The 13,033-nt window shown below is 40.2% G+C and overlaps 1 protein-coding gene across 1 annotated transcript in view; it reads left to right on the top strand.

Annotated features, from left to right (window-relative positions):
* SORCS2 (sortilin related VPS10 domain containing receptor 2) overlaps nt 1–13,033 on the top strand; it is a 2,271,537-nt gene that overhangs the window by 2,015,656 nt on the left and 242,848 nt on the right. Inside the window, exon 16 of the mRNA XM_044063564.1 lies at nt 5,577–5,705. Coding sequence (XP_043919499.1) covers nt 5,577–5,705 — 129 coding nt within the window. The remainder of the gene's footprint in view (nt 1–5,576; nt 5,706–13,033) is intronic.

Below are 13,033 nucleotides of genomic sequence, written 5' to 3'. Positions count from 1 at the left end.
TTTCTTTAAAATATAATATATGTAATTGATTAATTGTTTAATTGATATGATTGACTAAGTGAGGTGTGTATTTATACTGGTTTATGCAAAACATTGTTATTCCATGTGAAGGCGGCGTCGAGGTACCAGAATCCAGTAAAGAAAATTTTCAATCCAGTTTTGCTGCTTCATTTATTTTGTTTGTCGTTGAAACTTCGATTTGGATACTTTGTGATCCAGAAGTGTTTTTTCTTGATTCCACACATTTAGACCAACAAAAGCACAGACTATAGGCAAAGGTGAGGCTGACTTGATCTAAGTTAGCAACATCCATATCTGTAAGTTCATCATCTATGCTCCTAGAGTCTGAAAACTCTTGCCTAAACCTAACAAACACCCTATTCATAGGTGACTTTAACTACAACTCTATAGACTGGGAAAATTACATTAACTCAAACTCGCAGGCACAATGCTTCCTGGACATTATTAACACAAACACACTGGAACTGATAGTGCACATGCTTCAACCAGGGAATCAAGCATACAGAATTTGATACTCACTACCATGGGAGAGGGTTGCAACCCTCCTCCATTACATATTCACTAGAGAGGTCAGATCACAAAGCTGTCTTCTTTGAAGTAAAAATCAACCTGGAAAACCCAGCTAAACCAGAAACAAGAACTATTCTAAGGCAAACTACATCCTACCAAATGACAGTTTGTCAAAATTCAAGGCTCTCCTTAACCCCCCATGAGCAGAACTATGTATGCAGCATTATTCACAGAGTCCCTATACAAACATGTGAATGGCTGCATGTAGGCTGCCTCATCTACCAAAAGTAAACACTAAACAAATACTAAAAAAACACTGCTGGAATCCTCATTTAAACAGATTATATAATAAAAGAAGAAAATTCATGACCAAAATCAGGAAAAACTACTCCCTTAAAGACACGTGCTCTCTTATGCAACTGAACAGGAAACTAAGAAGTCTAATTAAGTCCAGCAAGGCCAGTTATGAGATCAAGATAGCCTTGCTACCTCACAAGGCCTTTTTCACCTATGTCCAGAACCTTAAAAATAACACAAAGCATTATGCTGAACTGGTGCTGAACGGTGCCACCTTCACTGATCAGGGTGACATAACAAATCTCCTTGCTGATAAATTCAGGTCAAACTTCACCCCCCCCACCCCACCCCCAGTTCCACCAGATAAAATCCCTTCCAAAATACTACCCTCAACTATTAGTAGGGGCCAGGTGCTGGCAGAGCTTGATAAAGCCAAGAAGCCCACCTCCATGGATCCTGAGAGCATCCCTGGTTGCCCCTGAACAGCCTAAAACAGGCACTATCAGGACCACTTGAGTCACTCTTCGACTACATCCTTGAAACAGGCTACATTCCAAGTGGCTGGAGGACCACAACAGTCATTTCCCTCCAGAAGCATGGACCATCAGCTGACCCAGGTAAAGACTCGTCAGTCTAACAAGATATACCAGGTTACTCATCCTATCATTCATTCAGACCCCAAACCATGGGGAGCAAAACAAAAGGAGGTGGAGTTGCAATATATATAAAATACATACACACTTCTAGGCTGGTCAAACAGTATGATGCACAGTTAATACTCCAGGTGCAGTTAACAACTGATAAGACCCCTATTCAAATTATAGCTAGCTACAGGCCTCCATCTCTGACTCAAGATGCCCACTCCACCTATCTGGACATCTTGGAATCTATCAAGATTCATCCCTTTACCCTGATCCTGGGTAACTTTAACTATCCAACGATAGACTGGAAGAAATACTCATGCCAAAACACAAATGCCCACAGATTCCTTGATTTTGTCAATGCAAATGCCTTGGATCAGTTGGTTGACACCCCCACAAGAGATGAAAATATCTTGGACTTGGTATTGACCAATATGAATAACCACTGCAACATCCATACAGTGTCATCATCCCTAGTAAGATCCAACCATAAAGCAGTCACTTTCAAAGTCACCATCTCCCCCGACGCCCCTCCCCCAGCTAGGGTCAAACAAAAAACTTCTCCAAAGCTGAATACAACCTCCTGCGGGAAGGTATATACAGCTTCACAGCCACCTCCCCCTTCACAGGAACTGGCACATATGTCCAAACCTACACCAAAGTACTATATGAGCATTTTTATAGCTGCATGGAATCAGGAATACCAGACAGGATGAAATCATCTTCCTCAAGGAAGAGTAAACCTGTCTGGTGGACATCTACAATAAATAAACTCTATAATAAAAGGAAAAAAAAATTGCTGTCCAGGACCAAGAAGGAGCAGGTGTCTAATTGGAAGCAATCTCTCCTTAGCCTGAACAAGCAAATAAGTGCACTAGTGAAATCATCCAAAGCAAATTAATCCAAACTGGCCGCATCTACTAAAGACAATCATAAGGCTTTCTTCACATATGTCCGCAATCTCAAGGGAAGCACTCAGATCTGCTCAGAACTGGTGGTCAAGGACACCGCATACACAAACCCTGTAGATATGGCCAACCTGCTGGGAGACAGGTTCAGTGAAAACTTCACTCCTCTGTCCCCCCAACAGTATAACAGTACATCCCCAGTACCTGCCCCCCTCCCTCTAAGGACCTGTAACAACCATCTTATCTTCAAAACTCAACTTCGTTCCTACCTCTACCTGAACAGGAAATGCAACTGCACACTTCCACCCATACCTCTCATGCCCTCCTCCCCTTTTACTCCAGGCTAACCTTTTCTTCCTACCTTACTCTCAATCCACTGATTCATTTTGTAACTAGATAATAATATCTAGCCTTTATACTAAAAGCTTGAAGAATGAAGGGCGGTGCAGTGATGAGAGGAGGATTTGGCATTGGTAGCAAATCTGGAAATTTTGTTATAACAAACTTCAAGTTTGGAGGTGAGTGTGGAAGATAAATTAGTGAGCAGAGGAGCGCCATACATAAGAGAGGGAAGGAGGTAGGTAGAAGCAAGAGTTAGTCTGGTGGAAGGAGAGAGGAAGTGGTTGTTTCTGTAAAGTAGGCCTAGTTTTATGTGGCGTTTTCTTAATGTTTACCTGGATATGAGTGTTAAATTTTAGTTGATTGTCAATTGTGACACCAAGAAGTTTGGCAGAGAGTACAATCTCGATGGAGGAGTTATTGGGACTGGTTATATGGAGGGAGTTATTGCCAAGAGGGGAGGATTTTGAGGGGGAGAATAGAAGGATTTTTGTTTTATTGGCATTTAGTGTGAGATGATTTTGGAGCATCCAGTTTTCAGTGGTTGAGAAGGATTTTTGTGTCAGAGATTGGAGCTCTCTTAGGTTGGTAGTGCAGCAGATCAAAGTGGAGTCATCAGTGTATTGCACAATTTTGGTGTTAGGAATGACTTTGTGGCAGTCATTAATGAAGATATTAAATAGCAATGGGCCAAGTATGGAACCTTGGGGTACTCCAGTAGGGGTAGGAAGGAAAGAGGAGGTGGCTTGGCCCCATTTCATGGCTTGGGACCTGTTTGAAAGGGAGCTAGAGAACCAAGAGAGAGTTGTTTGAGAGAGGTTGAGATTGGAGAGATGACTTAGAAGGTGGGTATGAGAGATGGTATCAAAGGCTTTGGATAAGTCAAGCAGAACAGAAGATACCATATTACCAGAGTCACGGGCAGAGTTTACAGAATGTAAAAAGGAGAGAAGGGCGGTGTTAGTACTGTGTCCTGGGTGGAAGTCGTGTTAGGTAGGAGAGAGTAGCTGGTGTTTGGTAAGGAATGGCAAGAGCTGCAGGTGGATATATTTTTCAAGAATTTTGGAGACGGGGGAGAGGATGGCTATGGGGTGGAAATTGGAAACATTACAATTTTTGCCACCCTTATGAAGTGGAAGAATAAATGCAGAATGCCAAAGTTTGGGAACATAGGATTCACTTAGTGATCTATTGATCAGGATGCTGATAGGCAGAGCAATAGCATCAGAGGCTATTTTTAGGAAGGAGGATGGAATGCTGTCAGGGGCGTTGGAGCAAGGCTTAAGTTTATAAAGAAGTTTTTTTATTAGATTGGTGGAGATGGATTTACGTTCAAAAATAGGGTGTAGAGATGAGGGAGGGGGAGATTGAGCAGGGGGGGAGGAGGGTTAATGTTGGTAAAGGTCTTAGTTAGCTCAGTGATAGAAGACGTAAAGAAGGTATTGAATAGCGAGGCAATTTCGGGGTCAGATTTGCTGGTGTCTGGACAGGGGTTGTTTTTTGTACCTGGGCTGAGGAGGGAATTAATAGAGTTCCAGAATTGTTTGGGATTTTTAGCCTGATTTTCTTGTAGTTTGATGTAGTAAGATTTTTTTATCTCTAATGACTTGTTTTTTTTGGCTAGATTTCTGAATTGTTTATATTTAAGTAGTATTTCTGGCTGTTTATGGCGGAGGTAAGTTTTCCATGTTTTATCCCTTTGTAGCATTATCTTTTTTGTATCTTTGGTGAGCCATGGGGTGGTCTTAGTTTTGACTCTTTTAGTTCTGATTGGAGCAAGGGAATTAAGGACAGTTAAGAATGTAGAATTGAAGTAGTCAACCGCTTTGTCTAATGGTAGTATTTTTAAGGGGTTCCAGTCAGTTAGTTTAAGGGAGTTAGAGAAGGTGGTGGGGTTAAAGTTAGACAGGTTACGAGTATGAATGTATTGGTGAGAGTGTGATGAAGTGGGAGTAGCTCGAAGGGTGAAGGCAGGGAGGTGGTCTCCTAATGAGTCGGGAATGACAACGGATTTTATGACTTTGTTAGGATGAGATACTAGGATCCAGTCAAGTATGGAGCCTGGAGGGTTGGTTTTGTTAGGCCTGGTAATGGAGTTTGTAAGTTGAATGAAGTTGAGTAGGTTGATTGTTATTGTGGGATTAGGGCTGATGATTTTTCCCCAGTCAATATTTACATCTCCCATGATGTAGGTTTCTAGTTTAATATTGGATGAGGTCCAGGATAGTATGTCTTCCAGGGTATTGATGTTGTTACCAGGGGGAATATAGAGGGAAATAATGCAGATACTTTTATGTATTTATGCAGATACTTTTATGTATTTATGTAGATATGTGGGAAATTAAACAATTACCCTCTGACTGGCCCCGTATCTCTTATAGACAGAGGCTTTCAATAAAAAAGTATTTACCTAACTAACACCAACCGCCCCACAAATCCTTAGTTACCTCCCTACTAGCATGCCCACCTCCATATATTCTTATGATACTCAGAACTCAAATGGTTGGGATAAGTGGCTAGGCTTGTAAGAGCCTTAGTGGTCGTTAGTCTAGTATCAACTTATGAACCTATGAAGTTATGATTCAATGACTGCTCCTAGCTTACAGTCATATGCAAAGTTAATCAACCAGAGTCCTTTGTTATTGGCTTTTACTTAAGAAAAGTACATGCCAAACAGGAGAGGTCTCAGCACAGATCCCTGGGGAGGGTTAACGTTGGTCAACATAATGGAGTAGGTTATGTTGCATTCTATAAGTTGGAAGTTTGGTACTGCAAAGAGTGTAAGCTTCTAGCAATGCAGTTGTCATAACTGTTAAGTACAGATACAGCATTAAATTGTCTGTTGTTCTTTCTTCTCTAGTGACTATGGGTTTGAACATGAAACAGCTATGAAATCGGAGAGTACTGAATGCTTTGCAGATTTTTGGTACAATCCAGACTCCCCTCCTGAAGACTGTACAGTGGGACAGATCTATACAAGCAGCACTGGGTAAGTAGTAGGTATGTCCCCCAAATGCATGCCTTTCACTGTCAGGAAGAAACCAATCAGTATGCAAGATGCATGTCAATGTTATATCAAGGGTATATTTAAACTGTATAAAAAGCGTCATCACTAATCACACTTAGGCAATGATGTATATGCTTTTTAATGTGCTTACATGGTATTGATCTTTCATATTCCTATTCCACTATGGAACTGGACAAGATTTTTTTTGTATATCAGTGCATGGCCTATTCTAGTCAAATTGATTTATGTCATCAAAGAACAGGACCATTGAAGAAGATATAGTGCATCAATACATAAGTCAACTGGCTGTACAGTTTTAAAGTTCAAGTAACACATATCACATATGAAGCTGGCCATATTGGAATATTAACTCAGGCATACCTGTCAGTTTCTTTGCTATTTCAGGGATTTCCCTGATTTTGGCTTAAAATTTTGTTCTGTCCCTGTTAATCCCGCTCTTAAAACTAGGGATTTTGGAATAAAAGGTTGTAGATTACAGTTAGCAGATAATGACAATAAGCAGGCAAAGATCCTTGACAGGGTGGGTGTTATGAGAGAAATAATGCCCACCCAGGGGCGTTGCCTCTACACTCCTGGAAGGCTGTTATTTCCCAGGTAACACCAATCACGGATGGCATTATTGCATGTAGATAATGGGCTAATTGTTAGATTGTTTCATATTTGCTTTTTATTAGCATAAAACAACCTATGAACATGGATGGATATATTAAGATCAAAGAGAGAAATAGACTGCAGAAGGTCAATAAAACCCAAAAAATTAGAAGTCTGATAAAACAAATGAATGCAGTAATTCGGACTGTCCGTAGAGATCCATGTGATATAATAGAAATAAAAAAGGATATATTACTGTGCTGCTAAATTAATAACTGATCAGGTTTTACCACAAGAACATAGGGTAGTGAGGGAAAGGAAGGAGAGAAATTGAATACCATCATAGAAGTATCGAACAGAGAAAACTATAAAGCAGTTAAGACAAGAAGTGTCACTCTTAGAAGACTATAGAAGAGGGAACAGATCAACAAATACTAAGAGAGATAGATGTGATTAAAGCAATACACAGTATTAGAACAGATCAGGATCTATCATGCACTATCGCAAATAAACTAAAAATTTCAGCACAGGCAGAAAAAACTTAGAAGGTACACACATACATATAAGGGAAAAAGTACAAAATAAGCAATTTATATATGATCCAAAAATGTTTTACAAAGAATTGGGAAATAAGGTAAAAGGAATTGAAAGACCACCAAAAAAAAGTAGTAGTAGATACATTTTGGAGAAGTATTTAAGAAGATCCTGTGGAACTTAACATTTTGGAGCGGTATCTATGGAGATCCTGTGGAATATAACAAAGATGCTAAATGGATAGAAGAAGTAAAAGAAAGAATAAGAAGTTTATAGGTGCAGGATATGAAATGGAATGAAGTAACAGCCAGAGAATGAAACAAAGTTAAGAAAAGCATCTAACTGGAAAACCCCATGCCCAGATGCAGTACCTAACTTTTTGTTAAAAGTATTAACATCTTTGCACAAAGATTTAGTAATCAAGATCTTGATAAAGTCTCCAAAATTGGAGACGAAAGCATTTGACTTTACATATATTTCTTTATTTTGTGGTCACTAAAGTGTTCTTTACGTATTAATATACTGTTTTGGATCGTTCTTCGCTGCCATTCCGTTTCCGAACTACCGAGGCCTTTTGTGTGGCTGTTTGGTTTGTTTTATTGGACTTATACATTCTATAACTATGTCAAGAATCTAAATGGCAATGCTCAAATCTGCTCTGAGCTACAACAGAATGGCATTAAATATACTGATCACAAGGATATTGCGAGTATCATGGCAGATCAATTCAGTGCCAACTTCACCCCACTCTCACCCCCTAAACGGCCCATCTCAATACTGGAAGATTGTCAAATTCTGGTAATAATGGACACACAAGTAAAAAATGCACTCTCCAAAGCTAAGAATACAGCATCCATGGGGACCAGATGACATCTCGGGCTGTGTATTACATGAACTACAAAATTAACTGGCACCTCACAAGTGTCATGTTTAATCATAGCCTCACCTCAGACTTCATGCCCACAGAGTGGCGCACAGCTAGAGTTATCCCACTCCACAAGGGGGGATCCACCTTGAATCCCAGGAACTACCGCCCCATCAGTCTGATGAGCCTGATCTGCAAGGACATGGAATGTATTATCATATAACTTATAAACAAAGACAATGGCAACCTTCAAACATTGGGTTCGTAAAGGGCCGATCTTGTCTCCTGAACCTGATTGACTTCTTTGAATAAGTCTCCAGAAGATGAGGGTAAGGCGGCACACAGCCTATCTGGACCTTGCCAAGGCCTTTGACACCATCCCCCACCCTGGAATAATAGATAGACTTACTAAGCTGGGCAATAATCCCTACATCACTCGATGGGTTGCCAACTGGCTTACTGACAGAACCCATGCTGTAAAAGAAGCCGAGTCCAAATCCAGCTCCAGACAAGTGACAAGTGGAGTACCTCAGGGTTCAGTCCTGGGACTACTCTTGTTTGGCATCTACTTCTCTGAAGTACAGGCCAACTCTAAAGGACTTTGGCTAACAAAGTTTGCAGATGACTGCAAACTGCGAGCCATTATTGAATCCCCAAATGATGTGGATACTCTACAAAAGGGCCTTACAGAAACAGATGCTTGGTGCCAGAGCCATGGGCTCAAGCTCAATGCCAAGAAATGTATAGTTATACCCTTTGGGAAAAAAACATATACCTGTGAATTACCACATAGGTGGCAGTAAACTAAACACCGAAAGTGTGAAAAGAGACTTAGGGACACAGGTGGACAGTGGTCTTACCTTCGATAACCACATCGCCCCAACAGTCAGGAAATCTGTCTATGTGGCACACCTCGTCACTCAGGGCTTTTCCTCCAGAAAAAAGGAGGTCATTGTCCCACTCTACTCATCCCTCATTAGACCGATTATAGAATACAACGCCCCATTTGGTATGTACCTCTCAAGACATCTGCAACAACTGGAAAGGCTGCAGAAATACCTCACTAAAAGAATCACAGGCTTAAAGCAGATGCCCTATGTTGACCGCTTTAAAAAACTCCAGCTATACTCTGTCACATATTGTCTACTCAGAGGCGATCTCTGCTCAACATACAAGGCCATGTCAAACCCAGAGCTGTTGGACATGCTACACTTAAAGAAATCCCAATCCCTCATAGCCACACGCTCCAGGGATCTAAACCTTATCATCACAATAAACATAACATGCTGGAGGGATAGGGTCCTGACCCAGAGACTCCCCAGACTCTGGAATATACTGCCCATACATGTCAAGCAGAGGGCCTCTTTGGCCCTCTTCAAAAGGAACCTTGACGATTGGATGGGAGAAAGGAAATTCACCCCGGGGATCACGTCAGTCGCCCTGCTAGACAGGGGTCCAGGGAAGTAAACTGTGTGGGAAGAAATAGCCAGGTAATTGTTATGGCTAGGCATGTATAGGCCCTAGGGCCGATAGCCTAGTACCAAACTATGAACCTATATTTGCCTAATGCTTCAAATTTGCTGCAGTGTGCATAATTGTTGGAGGAAATATCTTATATATTTAAAGTATAAGTAATATAAGTATTTGATGTTGACATGCAAACAAACAAACACACACAGAAAGTTACACAGATACACATGCTGAGGAAGAGATAGACTGATCACATACGCATATATAATGAAATACACATAGCACATATGCAAATGTGCTCAGCAATTATAGTCACTCTCTTGCCAGAATACACCTCACTTGCCAGTGTGAGCCACTGAATAAAGATATCATACATGCAAAGTATTACAACCATCTCCCACCCCCACTGTCATTATTTTTCAGAATGTCTCTGGTTGCCATCCTTTATTTTCTGGTAAATCTCTGATTATTAAGTCAATAAAAAGTACAGTTTTGTACCTACCATAAATGTAGATGTTCGAGGATCTCCATTGCTGCAGTCCTTACATATGGGTACTCCGCTGTCCACCATCGGCCCGAATACCAAAGGGCTAGAACTGGCGTCGGTCATCGGCGCCCGAGACTGACATCAGTACGTGCCAGTACAAATGCTCATGACCGACCCCATAACCTCAGTCTTTCTTGCCTCAGATGTCAGAATGCAAAAAACACCACCCAAACCCCAATCTAAAAAGAAAAAAGGGGGAAGGAGGGAGGGAAAATTGGACTGCAGCAATGGAGATCCTCGAACATCTACATTTATGGTAGGTACAAAACTGTACTATGTTCTTCGTCTCCCATTGCTGCAGTCCTTACATATGGGTAGAATCCCAGAGCAACGGAAAAAAGGGAGGCTGGCCAACTAAATAGCAGCAGGGGCTGCTAACGTGCCCTGCAAGATTGCAGTGGCAAACCCAGCCCTAGACCTAGAATAAAGAGGTAAATGATAATGCTTTGTAAAGGTATGTACAGAACTCCAAGTAGCTGCCTCTAGAATGTCTTTAGTAGCTACTCCTCTCAAAAAAGCCGTAGAGGTGGCCGTAGCCCTAGTAGAATGAGGCCTGATCCCAACTGGAACATCCTTGCCATGATGAGAGTAACAAAAAGCAATACAATGGCCAATCCACTTGGAAATAGTCTGTTTCGAGACAGCCTTCCCTCGTGAAGTCAAAGCAAACGAAACAAATAATTGTTGAGATCTTCTGAACTCTTTGGTTCTGCTCAAATAATACCTTAACTGCCTATGTACATCCAAAGAATGCAAAACTTTTTCCCCTTCATTTTGGGGGTTAGCATAAAAAGTACGCAAATGTATAGATTGGTTCAATGCCACATTAGAAATCACTTTAGGCATAAAAGTAGGATTAGTACGTAAGGAAACTCTGTCATTGTGAAAAATCAGAAAAGGTTCCACTGCCATGAGGGCCTGTAATTCAGATACCCTTCTAGCAGAAGTAACAGCCAATAAAAAAGCAGTCTTCCAAGACAACAACTGCAATTCAGCTGTAGCTGCAGGTTCAAAAGGAGGCAGAGTCAGCTTTTCCAAAACAAAATTAAGATCCCAGGTAGGAGTAGGAGCCCTCCGTGGGGGTCTTATATTCTTTGCCCCTCTAAGAAACTGTTTAACCAATGGATGTGAAAATAAAGGAGGGTCACAATCATAGTGAGCAGAAATAGCTGCAGCATGCACTTTTACAGAAGAGAAGGACAAACCCTTGTCCAATAAAATAGTCAAATATTGCAAATGCTGCTTCTGCTTAGGACCACGCAACAAGAAAGACTGAGGTTATGGCGTCGGTCATGCGCATTTGTACTGGCACGTACTGATGTCAGTCTCGGGCGCCGATGACCGACGCCGGTTCTAGCCCTTTGGTATTCGGGCCGATGGTGGACAGCGGAGTACCCATATGTAAGGACTGCAGCAATGGGAGACGAAGAACATCTAAATATTATAGTTTCATACTTCTTAGTTTTCAGATCCCTTGAATAAATAATTTGAGTTATGCTCCATCCTTCTCTCTCACTCACTTTCTCTCTCTTTCTAAAACACATACATACATGCACACATACTCTTTCTTTCTGTCTTTCAGTTGTATTTTTGTTTTAATTTATTGTGTCCACCTCACTAAATGCAGCTTTTTTAGGTCATGCTTAGCACAGGGCAACTGCAGGTAATTGCTATCGCAGTTACTTTTGTCAGTTGTGTTTTTTTTATCATTTTTATTATTGTGTGTTCATTAAAGAGTAAAACTATATTTTACGAGTGTAAAGAATGGAGGGCATTTGTTTTCAGTCCTAGCTTCATGGCAGCTTAATATGCTGCTGTAAGCTGATGTGAAGTGTTGGACTTGTTTTTCATTGGGCTTTACCTGTACAATAATACTCTGTTGGAGAACATTTATTCAATAGGTTGGGTAATATAGAATTAGCCCATTGCTGAATCAGTTATAGAATCATTTTACTTCAGAACATGTATGCTAACACATATTTTCATATTCTGTCATCTTCTCAGGTTAATAATACTAATATTAAAAAGTGTGCCTGATTGTCACTGATTATTTCTGGATTTGCCCCTGATTATTTTTGGATTTGCCACTGATTCTGAAGATGAGTAATTGAGAGCTCATGTTTGGGTGTAGATAATGCAAGGTCTACCAGTAACTGATGTGGTTTGATCACAAAGCTGAAGCTCAAGTAATCCGAGGCAGCCATGTTGGTCACTGCTATTATACGGTGCCATTATTTAAAAATGAAAAGTGCAACCTTTTTAAAAAATGGCTTTGTATTAAGGACCTTCTCTTCTATTATAACTCTTCTCGCATGTAGGGATAAATTAATAATGTATCTCTCATGCTGTCACATGTACATTGACTTATTGCATTTGTTTCTATATACTTTAAGGGAATAAAGAGCACATCTGCATCCAGCTGATGGTTTTAAAGCTTGCTCATTCCTGATGCCCTGTGAAATGTTTTTAAAGATTTGCTTTAAAATTCATACTTTTCTTGCAGGAGCAGATCTGTGGTATTTAGGATGGTGCTGCTTACTTTCAGTATGTTATTGTTTTAGTTTATTTTCTTCACTTAACAGTATGGAGAACATGGTGGATATAATTTTGACTTTTAGTTGCTACAGTCACACTGATTTTTGTTTCTTTGGTTTTCTTTTGCAGTCATAATTACTCCACTTAGTCATTTTTATTTTACAGTGTGTACTTCGTTGGGAGTCTTTCCTCATGTTTTTTAATTCATTCACTCCAGTTGAGCTCAGGAAATTTGCACTGTAACTTCCAGTGGGCAGAGCCTAAGCCATTTGATAGAATCAAATTATGTCCTCATATTTCAAATAAATGTTCATATTTCTGGAACTATAGGAGTTATGAAAGAAGTATAAATGGCAAACTCTTCAGCACAAATTTTTATAGTGGTAGCATTCTTTAGGTTCTAGGTCTTAAACCAAATTTTATATGTCACAGTAACTATTACATTTGTAATATTTTGTAAACAATGTAATATCTCAGCAACCACTCAAGTTACACACATAGTGTCAGCAGCATTGTATTCATCTAGCTGAGAGCTTTCCTATGAGGCTGAGTTCTGCCTGTGTTCCTTGTCTGTTGAGCTATTTAGAAAAATCTGAACATTATATCTATATAAATTAATATAATAAAAACAACGGTTACTATCTATTTACCTGCACTAGACAGGGGTAAAATATTAATGCAGTTGGGTTTGCCATTTTTGTATGCTTTAAGATGAAATATTTTAAAACCTTGTGCATAGCATGAATA

Source organism: Protopterus annectens, chromosome 2.part1, assembly GCF_019279795.1.
Source record: "Protopterus annectens isolate FY-2018-M chromosome 2.part1, PAN1.0, whole genome shotgun sequence".
NCBI classification, from domain to species: Eukaryota; Metazoa; Chordata; order Ceratodontiformes; family Protopteridae; genus Protopterus; species Protopterus annectens.
Note: the sequence above shows the minus strand (reverse complement) of the source record. Positions and strands in the feature narration are given on the sequence as shown.